Source organism: Typopeltis vanoorti, chromosome 20, assembly GCF_054136105.1.
Source record: "Typopeltis vanoorti isolate ZY-2024b chromosome 20, IOZ_Tvanoo_1.0, whole genome shotgun sequence".
NCBI lineage: Eukaryota > Metazoa > Arthropoda > Arachnida > Uropygi > Thelyphonidae > Typopeltis > Typopeltis vanoorti.
In genome coordinates, this window is record NC_143568.1 from 76,860,427 (window position 1) to 76,880,183 (window position 19,757).

Genomic DNA, 19,757 nt, shown 5'->3' on the forward strand with positions numbered 1-19,757 from the left:
TTAATTCATGAATTTTTATTATAAAAGTAAAAGACAAGACAGCAACATGAAATTAGTGAGATGTTTGACATTGTTTTTGAGACACTAATGCTTCGATATTTGGTTCGATGGAAGTAGTTGCAATTCTCCGTGAGTTCTCAAGGTGCTCAGCAGATATTTTGGTTCGAGTTTTATTCTTCGTGTGCTTTAGCCTTGAAAATAGCTGCTCACAAATGTAGGTGCTTCCAAATAGCGATGACATGAATAAGGCATGATTGTGAAGCGAGGGATATTTTTCTCTGGGAAGATATAGCTTATAGAAGTCCAGTAAAGAGACATGATTAAATTTTTCTTTAAGTTGAATGTCAGATTGTAGCTCTATGCATTCCATTTGAAAATTGGCAGGTAATATGTTTATGTCGACTGAAAATGGAGTCGCAAATATATCAAAAGATTGATGATTTTTCCGGAAATCTTGAAACCTCTTCTCAAATTCCTGTATCAAATCGAAAAGCAAGGCTACATATTTTTCGTTGTTCACAGGACCGTGTTTAGCCAACGTGTCGAAATGCATAAAATTGTTTGCCTTAATTTGAGATAATCATAGTTTCAGTTTCATTTCGAACGCTCTTATAGTTTGAAACTGATCAGTTGATCAGTTGACCAACTGATCAATTGATCAGTTGGTTTTCACCTTGAAGACGCATGTTTAACTCATTTAAATGAGCGGTCAAGTCTACTAAAAATGCCAAATCTGTGCGCCAGTTTTCATCGTCAAGTTCTGGCACAAAGTTTGTTTTTGATTCCATAAACGACTTGATTTCATTTCGCAAATCATAAAATCTTTTCAACATTTTACCTCGACTTAACCATCTTACTTCCGAAAAGTAAATGATGTCCCCATAATCAGCATACATAAATTTAACGAATTCCTAGAATTGACGATGATTCAAACCCTTGGCCCTTATGAAATTTACAGCCTTCATGACAATCTGCATGACGTTATCCATCTTTAAAGCTTTTGCGCATAAATTTTCTTGGTGTACTATGCATCGTCTTCTATTAATTTTACAAGTCCATCTCTTTTTATCTATCATCGCCGGGGAACCATCAGTAGCTATACTAGATATGTTCACAGTGGACAAAGAAAATCGCTTTAACGTATTTTTCACTGCTTCGTATAAATCTCTTGATTTAGTTGTGTCTTTTAATGGCACTATAGAAGCCATTTCTTCAATGATATTATATTTGTCATCAATACCTCTAATAAAAATTGCCAATTGAGCTGTATTAGTAGCATCAGTACTTTCGTCTATCGCCAAAGCATAAAATTTAAAATTAGCAGCTCTACTCTCCAAACCTTTTTCGACAGATTTTTCTATTTCATCAATTCGCCTGGCGAGACAAACTGATTATAGAAAAATCCCCTTTTTTTTATCAGGGCAAATTATATCTGCCACGCTTTCCATACATTGCTTAATAAACTCATCATCGGCATACGGTTTTGATTTTTTTGCTATCAAGTTTGCAACCGCATAACTAGCTTTTACAATAGAATCCGCTTCAGTTGTTATTTTTTTAAAAAAAAACTTTGTTGAGATGATAGACTTTTTTTCAGTTCCGCTATTTTGTCTTTACGACACATTCCTTGATGCACTAAATTTCGCAGTATGTTTTTGCGTGTAATGCCTTTTCAAATTGTAGTCTTTGAAAAACTGGCACAAATTCCCTACAAATTAAGCAGATTGCCTTAGTATTTGTCTCGACAAAAAAGTAGTCGTCTGTCCACATTTCGTTGAACAATCTTCCTTCTTCTATAATTTTTCTTTTTTTGGTTCGGTTTTCTTTTGAGACGCTGTGGAAGCCATGCTGGAATTTAAAAAAAAAAAAAGATTGAAAATTAGAAAGCTAGGTTTAATAATCACCAAATCGCCAAATTTTTACTACTAAAAAAATTACTCGCCAAATCGCCACAAACACACGTAACGTCTGCACATTTCTTCGGTGTCAACTCGACTGTTTACAATTGCACATTGAAAGCCATACCAGCTTTCAATGTGCACTTGAATGAATATTCAAATGCACAATGTGCATTTGAATAAATACAATTATTTCAGAATGATTTTATGAATCTCCCATTGCTAAAGAACGTGTTAAATTCAAAAGTTCATTGCTTATAAATTAATAGCATGTTAAAATTGTATTTGTAGTATTATTAATGGTGTTTTTCAATCACAATCTCATAAAGTTTGTAAGTTTACGATTTTTTGTTGGGCCGCATTCATAGCCGTCCTGGGCCGCATGCGGCCCTCGGGTTGGACAAGCCGGGCTTAAAGCTTTATGTTAACATAATTCCTGTAAGTGTTAGACGCGTTTTTTAATACATATTCTGCGTTACACATAACGAAGTTTAACAATATACGTGGTATTGAAATATCATTACTTTGTAATCGTTGTAAGCACATTTTCGGTTACGTTGTATGGAAAATAGGTTGCTCATTTACATCTAGGCACAGGGAGAGAGAGACGACGAATGTCTTGTGCATAAAATCATTACGTTACATAAATTCAGAGGTCATGTATTGAGCAATCACAAGAAGTTCATCAGATTATCTGAAGAAAACCGTAATACGGAGTGACAAAAGTTCACATTTGTTTGCGAAATCCTTATCGAAGTATGACCAAAATTGGGAAGATGGGAGCTAGGATTAATTTCCTTTACTTAAGTGGTCAATGGCGAAAGATGCTCTAAAAGTGAACTCTGTAAGAATACACTGTTTTTCAAATCGCAATTGCATATTGACAGTACTTTCAAAATAACATATTATGCAAGATGCTCTAGAAATTACGAAATTGGAGTGAGGTAATAACTAAAGCAATAGAGACAAATACACAATAAGAAAAGAAGACATTTGAGAACACGAAATAAAACTCGCATGGGCCGCTAAGCCTTAAGTGGTCAAAGGTGAAAGATGGTCTAAGCTAAACTCTGTAAGATTACACTGTTTGCCAAATCGCAAATCACATATTGACAGTATCTTTAAAATAACGCATTATGCAAGAAGTTCCAGGAATTGCGAAAGTGGAGTGAGGCAACTATAGCAATAGAAACGAATTTTCATGTTTTCTTCAAATATAAATTATTTAAATGTAATGCTCCGAATAATCACGAAATATAATGAAAAATATATTGATTATATTCTTTGATTGTAAGCAGTTGAGTACTACTGAATATCTTGAATATTTCACCTGTATTTAAAAACGGTGTGCTGTTATTTCAAATTTCACCTTTAATGATTTCTTTTTCATAGGCTATAGTTTATTAATGTAACTGATTTAAAAAAAAATCATTAAATTTTACTGATGCGTTACATTATATATTTATTATATAAATATATAATAAATTATGTATTTATAAAACAAATTATGAATTACTGAAAGTAGTTCTAATACATTAGAAAAAATTACTTAAAATATTCTATATATTAATTCTCAGAATACTGAAAACGTACTTACCATTCCAGCGTCGTCACTACTATCAACAGGGCGTCGTTTCTTAAATTCTGCAAGGAATATAACCAAGTATATTACGCTTAACAACAGCGTTGTCGGAAATTAATCTTATATCTTAATTTATTAATTTTACACCGTAATTTAAAATTTTATTTTATTAAAATTTTACTGAGAGAGTCTCCGCGTAAGGTAACGTCAGTTACAAAGACTAGAAGTTAGGACCCACCTACAAGGGGTTTTAGGACCCCGAAAAGAGTTTTTACTGTGAAGTATGTGTATAAAGAAGACTTTCTAGATCAGCGTTCTCATTGATGGCCTGGAATGAGAGTCACCAGAGATAATTTTAATCCAAATCTATTTAATCCTTGTTATTATAATAATATGGAAAATAAAACCTGCGGTCCGCATGGTTAGCCTAGTGGCTGTGAGGTTCTCAACCATATACCTGAGGAAGGAGTGTCCTAGGTGCGATTCCCGTCGGTGACGTGAGGAGCTGAAGGATCTTCCTCAGCCATAGCCAAGTTGGCTGGTCTTGGGCGTGGACAGTAGGGTTTTTCCCCAGTTTATCCTGTGGTTTTCATCCCGCAAAGCAGGCAAACCGGCCTTGAGAAATCAACACTACAGAACATAGGATACACCGAGGCGTAGGGCAGACCACCTTATCCTGTGAACGGTTTGAGGTCCGATGATTAATAAACCCTCGACACACTGCAAGGTAAAAGAGGGAAAAAAGGAAGATGAGACGAGATAAAACGTGTGTTACTACCTAGCAAACATCAGAATTGAGGGAGATAAAAAGAGAGAGAGAGAGAGAGAGTTGTGTAATGTCTACCAGTACAGAAACTTCGGGTAATACGTAAGACCATTTTGTATATGTAAAATGTATCTGTATTACTCGAAGCTCTATAGATAAGGAGAGGAATAAGATAGAATTGCATATCGGCTTTATTCAGTCCACTTCAGTGGACGAATGCCTCTCCATGCTTCTTCCATTTTGGGCTAACTTGTGCGTCTCTCCACCATAACATTGTACTATTTCATCGTCCTATCTTACCACTGATCTACATGATCTACATCGTTTCCGATAGCCAATTCTTGGTGTTTGTTGTTTTCTTTGTCCATGTATTGTCAGACATTCTCATCACATGTCCTGTCCAGCGCCATTTGTTGCCTTTTATTATTAATGCAATGTCCATTACCTTTGTTTGCCTCCTTATCCAAATAGTATTCTTTTTATCTAACCGGGGTATTCCCAAAATGTTTCTGTCCACGTTTCTTCTTGTTGTTTTCAGTTTCTCTAGGTGTTTATTAGTCAGACTCCAAGTTTCACTAACATACGTCAGTGTTGAGATTACACACTCTGGTGGTAGTTTTTTCGTTTTAGACAGTTTGGTAAAATTGATTTTAAATATCTCTCTATCATGATTAAAAACTTATTCTAGCTGAAATTTGGTTATAAAGTTTATGGCTGTTTGTAATGATTTGTTGATATTTGTATGAACTCAATATTTCAATCTATCTTTGATTTATTTCCATTTTTTTTTTCGTTTCGGAGTATTTTCACTATACATATAATGTAACAAAATATTAGAAGCGTTGTATAAGACAGCTCTGAAAAATGTTGGATTAAAAATAAAAATAAACCCTTTTAAATTAAACAACAGATACTATAAAGGAATTAATATTGACCAACATGCAGTATAATGAGTTAAAAAATATACACCTGGTGAACAAACATTGAAGCTCTAACTTAAAAAAAAAAGATTTACAAAAGCAAATACCGTTTTTAGAAGATTGCATAATATATATAAATAATCTAAATATCATAATAAAACTAAAATAAGGATCTTCAATAGGAAAATACAACTATTTAATACTATTATAGTCATTTTTATATAGACTAGAGACATGGAAATTGACAAAGAAACTGGAAATCAATTAAATATTTTTGAAACAAAGTGCTTGGATAAACCATTAAAAATCTTCTGGTTACAGCGTATAACAAATGATGAGCTAAATAAACAAACAAACAAACCAAATGATGTAACACACACACGTGCGCTCGCGCGTGTGTGTTACATCATTAAAATCTGATTCTAATTGTCTTATTTATCCATTTCAGAACCAGGCAACTTTCGCTATGAAGTTGGTACAAAATATGTGTACAGTTATGAGGGAATCAACTCCTTATCCATCAAAGATACTGCAGATGTCACACCCTCCATAATAAAGGCGAAAGTGGAAATAACAGTGGCCAGTAAATGCGAAATGCAACTTCAGGTAATTTTAATAAACTAATACATTGACTATTCATGAGGCATATCTCAGTACTTAATACATAAGTAAATTTTAAAAACAGAGAACATTATGTATATGACAACACACAGGATGTTCACTCTCTATTGGTAGAAATTATAACATTGATGTTAATATATTTAACTGTGTGTTATTAATGAATATTTAGCATGGCTATTTTTCCTTCTAGCTAACAGAAGTCCGCATTCAGCATGGCAGTGAGGTACATACTTCCTCATCCTTCATTACGGACCTCACTAAAAATACTTTACTGTTTTCTTTCCACGATGGCCGTATTGACCACATCTGTCCTGCACAAGATGAAACATCAGAATCCAAACATATCAAGTCCGCCATACTGTCCGCTTTACAGAATTCCATGAAAAGTCTGAGAGCAGACGCTTTCGTGAAAGAGGTAAGTCCTAGAGCGAGTGATTATCGGGTAATTACTTTCGAAGTATTCGTATTTGCATTAATGAGAATTGAAACTTTCCTACTATAAAAGATTGTATAACGACGGTATATCTCTCTTATTATGTTCTGCTTTCTGTTTCTTAAGGCCGATGTTGTTGGCATCTGTGATACGAAGTATCTGGTAGAGGAACATGACCATACCACGATTAAGATCACCAAGTCTAAAGATCTGAGATCTTGCACTCATCATCACAGCGGGATAGCGCGTATTCAAGCCGAGAGCTACACTCCTCCATTTAAGGTGAGCCATTTTATCTTCTTAATATTTGTTTTTTATTGCCTAATTTATCTTGATTTTCGCACAATTATTTTTCACAAGCGGGATCCTTTGGATAAACAAAATATATTTACAAACAGTTGTAGATTTTGTTTTCCAAACTCTTTTTCAAATTCTGCTTAGCAAACTCTGTTTTTAAGTGAAGTATATTAGATCGATTAGCTTATGTGCTTAATGAATTTATTTTATTCTAATTTTTTTCTTCAAAAGTACGTACATAAATTGTTACCACACTGTGACTTGGCTGTACGGATTCTGTTGAATTTTGGGATTGAAATGTCATCGTAGTCATCGCTATCTTATCTTAAAATCAAATCATTTTAGCGGCAAAAAAAAAAAAAAGATTTGTAATGTCAAAATAATATATATGATTGAGGAAATTTAATGATATTTATTTTTGGTTTAAATCACCAAAATGTTGATTTAGTTTTGCAAAATTATGCACATTTCGAAGTGATACAAAAACATGTAACAAATGACAAGAAATAAGCCGTCTACAACACATAAAATACAAACAGCTCTGCTTCATTTGTTGTGATAATGATTAATGTCGCTGTCACTAAAACTATGGACGCACACATTTTATGATTGAGTACCATTCCCACACATTTTAATTACTATCATTATGATAGAAGATAACCGAACACTGACATTTCTTGTATCAATGTAGTACTCTTAATTAAAAATGAGCATTTTCGTACGACTCGCATAATTTCTCTATTGATTGAAATGTTGACTCTTTAAAGAATTATACATATTAATCCTACTTATGCTTGAACATATTTAGGATTAATGTGATTTTTTCAGTGTTTGAAATCATATAGCAATAAATTAAGTAATCCACGAATGGTATATAACCTCTAGCCTTTTACAATGTAGAGCAGCTGCGAAATTAAGAAAAGAAATCTAGTTCCAAATTTCGACTACGTATGTCGCCTGCTGACTGAAATTACGATTTATTTTATGATTGAGTTATTTACAGCAATAGTCCTGATGAGATGTCAGTGGTTTTCTCTTCCCATCGTTTAGAAAAACTTCCACGATCAGTCTTTGAAATGTGCTCCTTAACATCGAGTGCGGCCACGAAGACATTGTATAAGATTTTGGTGTATAAGCAATTATTCACTTTCCAATATCAGTAGAAGACTTTATAAATGCCATTATCACTGGATGAGTTTTCAACGAAAAGTAGGATGCTTAGAACTCATCAACTCTCAGAATACACGAATATGTCATTCTCATGGCTTTGACACTAAGATGGTGCTAAATGGAATGCTCTCTATGATTTCTACGCATTTTTGTTTCCACTATCCTGATCCAAACATGATCAAATAATCTTGCTAAAATGAAAGCCTTCATCCCAACTCTATATGAAATCACCACCACTATCTCAGCCCGGGTTCTTCAACAAGGGCGCTAAATTAGTCCAAGATAAAAATTCTCCATATCTCAAGCAGCTTGAGTCAAAAATACACGATTCACACTGTCTACACTACAGCAGCAACGTCTGTTTTAAAAAAAATCCAAACCAGAAGTTAGTTCAGCCTTCTGTACTTACAAAGGCTGATGGGTGCGACTTTTGTCATATTGGTGAGCTCCAATGTGGATTCCACCACTCTCATTATACAGTAGATCTCCTAACCACCTTGCTTATCTTTGGACGCAAGCCATGAGAAGGTTTGAAGAGACTCATAATAGTCGCTGGTGACATTTCCACGGCACTAGATCGTTATGCATAGAGGTTTCCTTATCAAACTACCATCTTATAATGTTTTTGTTCTATGGATCGTCAGTTTCCTCTCTGGTCGAGAATTTCGTGTCATGATAGATGGATTCCTCTCTTCTGAATTCTCAATCAAAATGTGATAATCAAGGATTCTGTGTTTTCGTCTGCACTCTTCGTCCTGCACATTGATGACATCTCACTAATCTGAAATCCTATCCATAGTTTTTTTTAATGATTCTGCTCTATTCCACTTCTTCTTTTGGAAAACTTTGCAATACTTACATGATTAACGCTTTAAGATCTTTCATGAGTAATGTCTTAAACTATGATCGGCTTCCATTCTACAGTAGGATGAAAATAATTGTTGAAGTGTACACGTTTGGTAGCGTTGAAGTTCACTTCAACGCTACCAAAACTCAGTTCGGTATTATTCCTTACTTTTGATAACATTCAGATCTCTGTCTTATTAGATTGACGTACACCGCTAGCCTTTATTGGCATAAACCCAACACATCTATAATCCTCTGAGACTTTAAAAAATTTGGTGACCTTTCCGTTTCAGACATTATGCATCTGTACAACTTCAAATCCAACGCTTAACCTTAGAATGTTGTTCGCACATTTCGGTAGTCCACCAAAGATCCCGCACCCTAATGCCATCCAGAAGCTGACAATCCTCTCTCTCACAGACAAACAGACCTGACCGACTGCAATCACTTTTTCATAGATATTTTGTTTCTGCATTATGTCTTTTCTGTAAGTATTTTAATAGGTACTGGGTCGCCAAACTGTCCATCATTTTCCCACTTTTGTCTAAACAGAACAGTTACTGGCCAACATTCACGTACAGTGTAATCAAACATATCGAACCCAGCTTCTCATCCTCCTCTTTCATTCCATCCATCTATTCTTTGGAATACCCTTTTCTAAAGGATTACGACTTCCAACTGTTCAAGAAAAACGCAAGAAGAAATTCCTTATTTCTCCCTGACTACCCCCCCCCCCCGCACACACTATTGTGTTACAGGTTTCGCAAGCTCGCGTTGGTGTAGTTGAGATGCATATACATTCTCTATAAAGCAATTTTTATATTAAGAAATGAAGAAGAAAGTCTTGCATCAGAGAGAAACCTTTTCCAGGAGGATATCTGCATTATTTTATTAACATCAAGAATGTTAATACACGCGTTTCACAAAATTTGGTGCTGCTTATTCAAAGTTAAACTAAACTAACTTATATTAAATTATACTAAATTATATTGAATTAAATTATAAATAAATTATACGAGGTGTGAAAAGTATTAACAGTATTATATAAACTGAAGTTCATAAGCATGACCCAGTCCGAGACAGGAACCTGCATAGCTTCTGCAGGAAACTAATTTTTAGTTTCAAATTGGTGATTAAACTGCTCTTAAAAAATAAGAGATAGTATCCACGTCCATAGCAACCTAGGGCAGCCTTCAAAGAATTATTGGCATGTTTCTTTTGATGCACCATCGAATGATGAGATTATTCTTATCCATTACAACAAAATGGAATGAATTTAGACAATTTTGGTCAATCGGCTTATACTGTAACAATTGGCTTTGTACAAGTCAGCTGCGCACAGACAGGAATTGTAGTGAATGTTACCAAGCCGAGAAAATTCGTTTCCCACAGAAGCTACGGAAGTTAATGCCTAAAAAAGTTTATTCATTTTAAAAATTCTGTTTGGGTTTAGTTTGCATTGTATTGTTTCGTCCATCTGAAAACTTTGGTGTTTCTTAACGTATTTCTGAAGAAGTCAGCAACAAAGCACATGAAATGAAAGTTTATTATGTTTAAATCGAAAAACGTTTTCTCCGTGTATCATGAAAGTACTCCGCAGTTAAAATTTAACCTTTGCACAGAAGTCTGCATTATATAGTTCATATTATAATTCATGTAATACGAATTATAATACTAAGTAAGGAAAGTTGTCTTATTAAATAAAACAAACGTTCTTCTTTTATCTGATCGTCGTGAAATATAATTACATAAGGAACGGCTGAAAATTAAAGAGAGAGAAAGACAGAGAGAAACAGAAGAGACTTGGTTTTAGAAGTTGAAAATATGACACAACTATATTCAAGAATGGAAGGCTTTGGCTTGCCATTCAGGAAACCCGATTCAATATTTTAAGTTCTGAGATTATTCCAATAATACCAATTCGATCTATCCCGACAGTGGTGGAAAATTAATAAATCTGTTGAAAGAAGGGAAAATATTTTCGTGCACTTGCAGAGCAGATGGTCGATGAGCACAAATTGCGCAAAGAAGTCACTATGGCTAAACGTAACTTCGAAACAGCTCAGAGAGGGTTGACATAAATCCATTATGGATGGAAGGATAGGTTTTTATTATTTTAATGTGATTTTATACGATTTAATAGCTAATCCCAAATAAATTTGCCAAATATATGGGATTTCGTTATTTTTCATGTGATTACTCTCTCGACAGAACAGTCCTGTTTGCAACAGAACTAGTCAACAATTCAAGAAAAATATGAAAATATGTCAAGATCGGGTTCAAAGTTTATCATCATCTTGCATCTATGGCCACGTAATTTCGATATCACACTAGGACAGAGCAGTTTAATCCTATCTCCATAGTCTGATATATCTGCTAATTGCTTACGTTCTTAGTCCTATTTTTCTATTTTGTGGGAAGAAAAATGGAGTTAAAAAACCCTGCCACTTCTGCATGGGAACGGCTAACATACCCTTCATATCCAAGACAACAGAAGGTGGTCGGATGTCGTTCTTTTGATTCTACTACGGAGTCATTATCAACATATCAAAAAAGCATGTTAAGCTAATCAAAACGTGTTCGTACGAGTAAAAGTCATCCTCTTCGAATCAAACACTTATTTTAATTGATCTTATACAGCTAGACTGTTGTACTGGAATGTATTCATTCAATGATTCCACTCTTTATATCGTATACTACACACATCATTTGTCAACCACTTGCTATTGTTTGTGCCACTTTTACAAATATTCTTCTGATCGACGTTTCCATTTACAGTCTGTCCGCAACCTTCCGATCTTTGCAGAAGAAGAGCACCACTGTTCGCAAATTATTAAGAACTCTATCGTAGAGAAAGTAACATGCCAGGAAAAAAATATATTTAGACCTTTCTCTAGGCATGGGGATGTGGCCACGTCAAAGGGAGAGATTACATTGCAACTAACGGAAGTGAAACGTAATGCCCGAGTAGAACCAGGTAAGAGTTCCATTTCTTCGTTATAAGATACTAAATTTTATATTTTATTTTATTTCATATTAAATATTTCAATTTTATATTAGATACTCAAGTACAATATAATGAATCTGTTGCAGTGCGTGGACATACTAGGGAAAATCTTTTGTACGAGTATGATGAAAAGGAAAGTTATCAAAGCAAGGAAAACAATGTCCTAGCGATTATTCGTGATATTTGTCCAAAGGTCGATGGCCTACTTCAGGAAGATGTCGCTCACCTTTATAGCAGCTTAGTTGGTGCACTACGGAGTGTTCCTGCGCCAAGCATCGAACGTATTTACAACTCCTTGAAAAAAGGAAAGGGTTGTAGATCACCAAAGGCATTGTGAGTTTCACTTTTATTCATATCATACTGATATTAGAAAAATCCATCAATTAATCCAGCCAGTTAGTTAATAGTTGGTTTCGATTTAATAAATTAATTTACTGAACAAAGTAAAATAACTTAATTTCATGTCATAAAAAAAGTCTCCATGAGACTACGTAGATGTCATGAAGTTCTATACCCCAGCCTGATTGGTCGAGTCGACAGCACCTCCGCTCTCTAACCTAAGATCTTGAGTTCCGATTCCACTGAGGGCATGAATGTCATTACGGGGGAGACAAATTTCATCTTACGTTGTGAGAACATCACCTTGCTTGTCAGTACCTAAAAAAAGATTTCATGTTTGATTTTTAGGATTGTCTCACCCTCAGCCTATCTAGAGGATTACTGAACACGTTTATAATCTATTATCTGTGGAATTCACATAAAGAATAACCGTAAACAGTCAGACGATATATAATATAGTCATTATAAAATCACCGTTAAAAAAGGAGAAAGAAAATTTTTAGGAAAACAATTTCAGATGATGGAAATCAGAGAGATGTTGCGATAGCAGCCTTGACAATAACGAAGCATTAAGTTCCTAAATATATCAAGAAATGAATTGACAATTTGAACTTGCATCATTTTGTGCAGCTTATCTTGAAGCATTCAAAAAGTACGCGTATTACTTTCTTCCTAATTATCTTCCACATGAGAGATAATTGGAAAGATGTAGCAAAAGTATTTATCTTTATACAAAGACAAATGTTTCTTTATTTGATTCTTTGTTGTAATAAGCGTACCTTTCGCCTACTCTCCGAAACTTTGTGTAGGGACTCTTGTTTGACTATAGACTATATTCAGGCCAATAGATTAAGAAAGGAAATGGGAGAAATTAAAAATCCGTTAGGTTAGATTTAAAACTGTTTATTATATAGACAATAAGGTCATTTAGCTGAAGATCGAGAAACACCGGGCCAAACTTGCTAGTTATATTAAAGGTAATTAATTAAACAAAGGCGAAGTAATTTAAAATATTAAGCTGGAAGAAACAATATTTAATCTATTAAATTACTTAAAATTCCGTTGTATTAATTTCCTTTGTACACTAACTACCTTTCCATATCCTTTCTGCAGAGATATCTTCGTGGATGCTCTTCCCATGGCTGGTACAGCAGGTCCTGTGCAACAGATGGTGAAAATTATCCAGGCAAAGGACATAAATGAGGCGAAGATTAATATCTGGTTAACAATGCTTGCCTTTCGCCCACGTGTGGATGAAGGAGTTATTGAAGCTGTGACAGTACGTTAAGGCTCTAATTCTTTTTGAAGCATTTATTTTATTTACTCCAGCTACCTTCCGATTTACTAGATTCAGGTATTGTCTGCAGTTTATTTATTAACCATTAACTATGTTTTCTAGCCTCTCCTGAAGACCGAAAATGTTCGTCGTCAGGCACTTCTTGGAGTGTCCTCACTCGTTCATAATTTCTGCAAAGAAAAACCAGATTGTCAACATTCCAGTTCGGTACAAACCATTATTTCATCTCTTCATAAACTTCTTGGATACAAATGCCGCGCATCAAATGCAGAGGAAGAAGATCAGGTAAAAAAAAAATCAAAAGTAGTTTATAATGCTTTTTATCAGCGGTAGATCATTTTAACAATAAGGTATTTCAAATCTCGATGAGTTCTAGGTGTCGAGCATATTTTCCATTCTATTTTCTGATTTTTTTATTTATTTTTTTACAGATAATCCTAACGCTGAAGGCATTTGGTAATCTAGGAACCTTGGGAGAAGCTTTATCGGGCGTCTTGGAATGTGCTACCACCACCAGTAACTCCATTCCCATAAGACTGTCTGCAATTGAAGCTTTCCGAAGAGCTTCATGGGCCAATGAGGTAAACATGCAAACTCTCAGTTCAAACTCCCGGTTTTGATACTTAATTATGAATTGTGTTCATAGTTATGAATTCGAGTAACTTTTTAGTAGTATCGCATAAAATATACTCGAGCACTTTAAAAGGAATTTCTTGCAACTTACCATCATGTCTGTTGATATAAGAAGTAAAAAGTTGTCATACATATGACACGAACAAGATTAAATGATCATGTGCGTAAATAAATAATACGATTTTTCCTAAGACGAATATGGTGATATGAACTACTGATAAATTAACTTCTTTTAATAATTAATAATATTTTCTTATAAGCTACTTATATTTATCAGAATATTGTCCATTGTAGGAGGTCCCAAAATTCTTAGAATTACTTAGTAATACTGAAGAGAATGTAGAAATAAGAATCGCATCTTATCTTGCAATTATGAAATCGCCAGACAAGAAGACAGTTGAAAAGATTGTGGAGATTTACGAAAAAGAAACTAGCAAACAAGGTAAATTATTGTTAAGAAATTTTGTGATTGCATATTTAGATTCTGATAATATTAAAATTAATTTATTAATATTATAAAAGGATTAAACAATAAAATATTAAATATTCAAATAACAATGAAGATCAGTTCATATTATTGTAAATGAAACTTCGGTAAATTTTTAACATATTTCTTTTTTGCTACAGTTGGATCTTTTATTTTTGCTCACTTGAGTAATTTAAAGGAAACGAGAGCTCCCATGAAAGAACACACTCGTAGAATAGTTCGGGAGTTTAAATTGGACGAGAAGTTCCCGGTTGATTTCTGGAAGTATTCTACTAATATTGATTGGTCCAGCTACAAGGATGTCACCAACACTGGTACCAACTTGGAGGCTAATGTAATTTATGCTCCTGGCTCCTTCCTTCCAAGATCGGCATTTCTGAATATCAGTTTCGATCTGTTTGGATCTCAAGTGAATCTATTTGAGGTAAGTTCAAATATACTTGAGGTCATCAAAAAATAGTGCATTTTATTATGAGAACTTATTTCGCTTTTTAATGAAATTATCTGACATAATCCAGCCCCTCACTTGAATGTTTTGCCCTCCCGAGATAAAAAACTAACAAACTCCAATGCCCTGCTAAAAGAGGTTGCCAATCCTTGGTACAAGTCGTCATACACAAGGTTTCGTTGTGCTTATTACAGTCAACAGATTAACGAGGATTAAAAGATGGGTTGAAATAAATATGGGCTGTGGGCATACTTCAGATCTGCAACTTATGGATGTGTCCACAGTGCTCGCAAGGGGTGAGCCTGGAAATAATTGTACTATTCTGGGAATTCAACCGTTCCTTAATGATAAATTTTAATTTATTATAAATTATATTTTTGGAATCTTTTGATTTTTATTTACTTGGTAATTTTGCTACAATTTATTGTAATAATTTCTATATTTTATTGATTTTCCGAATCGATGTAATAATAATTTAATCACGTTTTAAATATTGCAATAAATGAAAATTTTGTTTACGTACATTATTATATTCACGGTCACTTAATTTGATGTAATTTGATGCTGAGGCTTTTATTTGTAGATTGGTGGCAGGGTAGAGGGACTGGAGCATACCCTTGAAAGTCTATTCGGACCTCATGGTTTTCTCTCAAAAAATTCGCTATCAGAGTTACTTTTTACTGATGCTGATGAAGATGAAAATAGGGTGAGAACAAAACGGTCTGCTCAATATCAACCCAAACTAGATCTGCTGGATGAGAGGGTAAGACATTGTTTTTTTTCTATTTGCACTTGGAGCTTTTTCTTTTCCTAATTCTTTGTTTTCCTTTTCCGTTTAAAATTTATTACGTATTTGTTTTCATTCACAGGTTAACATCGCAACTCCCAACAATCCTCAAGGTTCACTCTATTTCAAGATATTTGGCAATGAACTAGGTTCTTTCAGATTCCGCAATCGAGACGATCTTCGATTTTGGAAGAACTTCAACAGTCAAAATATTTTAAGTGAGGTAAGAATGTGGAGCTCTAGAATTAAATAAACTTTACTAATTGTCTTATAATTGTCAAATTATAATGCTTGAAACTGACAAATGTTCAAATTTCTTATTTTAGCTGGCAAGAAATCAGAAGGTTGATCTTGCCAGAAGCATAATGTTCCTGGACACTACAATACTTGTACCTAGTATTACCGGAAGGGCTTACATGCTAGACATAAATGGTAGTGCCACAGTCGGACTAAAGATTGACGGCAGATTTGATATCCAAGGACTAAGCTCTTCTCCAAGTAATTGTGATATTGATGGACATATTCAACCAAGGTAAAGAAAGCCTTTCCAGGATTAATTATATTCTAATTTTTATTGCATCATTTTTAATTAAAATAATAAAGTTAAGAGACACTGAAAATTTAATTTAATACTGTAGGGTCTATTAGTAATATTCACTTAAGTAAGTTATTAGATTAAATAAAATGAATTAAGAAATTAAATTTATAAATCGATGCTACATGAAATTATCTGGTATACCTTTTTCTAGTTCTGTTGTCGAGCTAAGCGTCCTTCTAGGTATTAAATCAGATTCCGCACCTGGTCTTAAAGTCGTCACGACGCTTCACACATCTTCCGATATCGAAGGCAAGCTTGAAATCAAAGATGGAAGTATTATAAATGCTCGCCTTGGTATGCCTACAGATAAAACTGAGATCTTCAGCATTAAGTAAGTGAAAATTGGGAATAATTTTTCTTAAATAATTTTATTTACTTATGACTTAATTACAGTAATAGACTACAATGTTGATTCATTAAAATTTCAATGAAAATTATTTATTTTATTAAATTATTATTATTATTATTATAAAAACCTCCATGGAGTCAAAGACTCATCGTGGGAGGTACACTGTTCTACACACAGTTTATCATACCGTGCCTTAAATATATTTACTGTCTCTGGGCTCACCACACTCTCGGTCAATACATTCCAATTACTCGCCACTCTCCATGCAAAAAAAAAAACCTGCTCCTCACTCCCTTGCTCGCACCCTCCTTATACAGCTTCCAGGGATGACTTCTTGTTCTCCTGCTATCTTCACCCATTCTGTGAAAAACCTCCTCGACATTAATTTGGTAAAACCTCTTAACAGCTTATATGTCTCGATCATATCCCCCCCCCCCTTTCTCCTTCTATCCACCAATTTCTACAAATTATATTTCGTCAATCTGTCTTCATACTCTATATTCCAGAGACCAGAAACCACCTTAGTCAATCGCCTCTGAACTTTTTCCAACGCATTTTCATCTTTTTGAAAACCAGGTGACCAGATCTGTGCACAGTAATCCATATGTGGCCTGATCAAAGCCTTATACAAAGGAACCATAGCATCCTTATTTCTACAAGTCAGTGTCCTCCGCATCATTCCCATTATTCGCTGTGTTGTCGTCACAATTTTAGTAACATGTCCCCAAAATTTTAAGTCCTTGTCTATAATCACTCCCAGATCCCTCAACTCCTCTACCTCTTCCAAGATATTTTCACCGACTGTGTACTTTACATCCCATCTCTGCTTCCCAAATTTCAAAACCTTACACTTAGACCATAGACAACTCGCTGATACCTATCAGACAGCCAATCTCCAATCCAGCGAACTAATCTACTGTTCAGTCCCATCCGTTCCAAGTTAATTATTAGCTAAATTAAAGAAATTAAATTAAATTAAACTGAAAGACTGTCAAATTAAATTCAAATATTAATATTCCTCGCTTTTTTATTTTATTTCAAAATAAAAACGCGTAATGAAATGATTCAACAGTATTACAGAAAAGCAAAAATCTATAAAATAGTTCTTTTTGTATCTAGGCAACAAATTTTATATTTAATTACTTCGCAAACAACACACATATATTTACAATTTGTTGGGAATAAATATTGTTCAGTTCAATGGAAAATAACTTGCTAAATTTCATTTAATATAGTATATTTTTAGTAACTACATGCATAATTTAGGTTAATAAACTTGTCAATTTTTAATAATTCATGTAACTCGAAGAATATTAGCAAAAATGCAAAACATTACATTTCACATAAATCCTCCTATTCAAATTACTTTATTAGATTCGATATGCAAAATTAGAGGATAGTGTGGATTCGAAATGCAAAAAAATCTGAAATCTGAAAATTGTCGTACATAGCATACGAACATGTTTTGACAATTCAAAAATATTGAGTAATTGCAAAAAAGAATATTTGCTCTCTAACCAGCATTCCTTTTTCCGACTGTAATTGCGACACAGAGTCTTCATAACTCAGTCAGGTTCGACGACAGCCTTAAGTTGGAAAGCCGTGAGGTCGTGTCCTATCTAGGACTCGAAGAACCTTTATCAGGGCTTTTCATTTGAAGATGAGTTAGCCGGTCTCAGACGGAGTTAGCAAGATTTTCTGTTCCGCAAAACAGGCGAACTGATCAAAGGGACACACGCTATTTACATAAATAAGAATTAACTACAGAAATAAGGATTAACTTACCTTATTCCATCAGATCTGTTTTGGAAAGCCTACGTGTTCTACGCATGAGCGCAGAACTGGAAGGAAGAATTGCGATATCATTTTATCGTAACACGATCATTAGGAAGAAGCCTTTTTACAGATTCTGACTCAAATTCCCCAAGGAGAATCTAAGAATTGTATCATGAGCTTCTTTTAGATATTTGTTCAGATATGTCACTCGGCCACAAGTGAAAGGATCCTTTCCTGTTGAAAATTTTGACCGAACAATTAAGCTGGCCTCAGAACGGACCCACTTTATAGATTAACACACACACCAATGACTCAGTACATCAACGCTAATCACAAATATGAATATAATTATTTAGCGCGGGTGGAAAAATAGTTAAACTAAATTATGCTTTAATATGATTAATTAAACCGTTACTCGTGACTAAAACAATAAATCCCAAGTTTAACTACTACTCTGATAAACTTTAGGCCACGTTATTTAGTATTCTGATGGAGTAATTAATCTGCAAGTAGTTGTTTCTCTCAATACGTTCTTAATTGTTTTTCACAGGCGTCAGTTGTATAAAGTGGATTCTCATGATCGAGAGAAGGAAGTGAAAATGAGTCCCACTCACAACCTTGATCACTGCACCACATCTCTCACTAAACCATTGGGAATTGAGTTCTGTGTAAAGTTCGAATCTCCGAAACCACTGATCTCTAAAGAAATTCCATTTTTCCCTCTTCTTGGGCCATTAGATATTGAAGTTTCTACCAAGAAGACTGATCTCTCCAGACAAGGTTATGAACTTGCAATAGAGATTGCAAATCCACAGGTATGTAGGCAAAAAGCATTACTTGATTACGTTCAAACGAAAATCACAAAATTCTGATTACGTTTTGTCAGCAACGAAAGCGGTTTAGAATTTGAGTTTTTTTTTTTAAATTAAATTTGCCATTTAATTAAAATTCAGTTAATAATAGTCAGTAGCAACTTAGTAGTATGTTTAATCAACTCTGGATACGAACGAAATTAAAATATGACCTTTCCCCTCTTAAAAATCATGACGATTTAATTTTTTATTTAACATTTTCTTAAATTTCACTTATTTCTCAACAACTGATAACTCATTATATCATCATGCATTATCTCTGTTTGTTTGTAGATAATCCCATTCCTTTATTTACTATTCTTTGTTTGAATCAGGACATGATTATGCACTCCTTGGTTCTAATATCCCTAGTAATTTTTTTTCACGCTTAATAATGTTATCTTAAATTAGTTACTTTCTGTGTAATTTATGTAGGCTCAGGCAGAGCAGGTTTACAAGCTCTTGTTTGACACACCTGGATCCAGAATTAATAGGAAACATTTAATAGAAGTGCGTCTTGCTACACACAGGAAAGAGGAACAAGCCCTCAAGATTAACTATCAATGTCCAATTTCGATGATCGAAGCAAGTGGTAAGTGTGTGAAAAGGATATCAGATAGTGAAGTGAACATGCATTAAATGACGAAAACTT

General features: G+C 34.2%; 1 protein-coding gene across 1 annotated transcript in view; it reads left to right on the forward strand.

Moving 5' to 3' along the window:
- Positions 1–19,757, forward strand: part of LOC150095580 (apolipophorins-like) — a 77,853-nt gene that overhangs the window by 9,192 nt on the left and 48,904 nt on the right. Inside the window, exons 3-18 of the mRNA XM_090409882.1 lie at positions 5,615–5,772; positions 5,978–6,202; positions 6,347–6,502; positions 11,312–11,510; positions 11,627–11,873; positions 12,993–13,158; positions 13,279–13,461; positions 13,608–13,757; positions 14,104–14,251; positions 14,437–14,720; positions 15,328–15,507; positions 15,614–15,754; positions 15,858–16,063; positions 16,281–16,460; positions 18,805–19,069; positions 19,541–19,697. Of these exons, the coding sequence (XP_090266008.1) occupies positions 5,615–5,772; positions 5,978–6,202; positions 6,347–6,502; positions 11,312–11,510; positions 11,627–11,873; positions 12,993–13,158; positions 13,279–13,461; positions 13,608–13,757; positions 14,104–14,251; positions 14,437–14,720; positions 15,328–15,507; positions 15,614–15,754; positions 15,858–16,063; positions 16,281–16,460; positions 18,805–19,069; positions 19,541–19,697 (3,045 nt within the window). The remainder of the gene's footprint in view (positions 1–5,614; positions 5,773–5,977; positions 6,203–6,346; positions 6,503–11,311; positions 11,511–11,626; positions 11,874–12,992; positions 13,159–13,278; positions 13,462–13,607; positions 13,758–14,103; positions 14,252–14,436; positions 14,721–15,327; positions 15,508–15,613; positions 15,755–15,857; positions 16,064–16,280; positions 16,461–18,804; positions 19,070–19,540; positions 19,698–19,757) is intronic.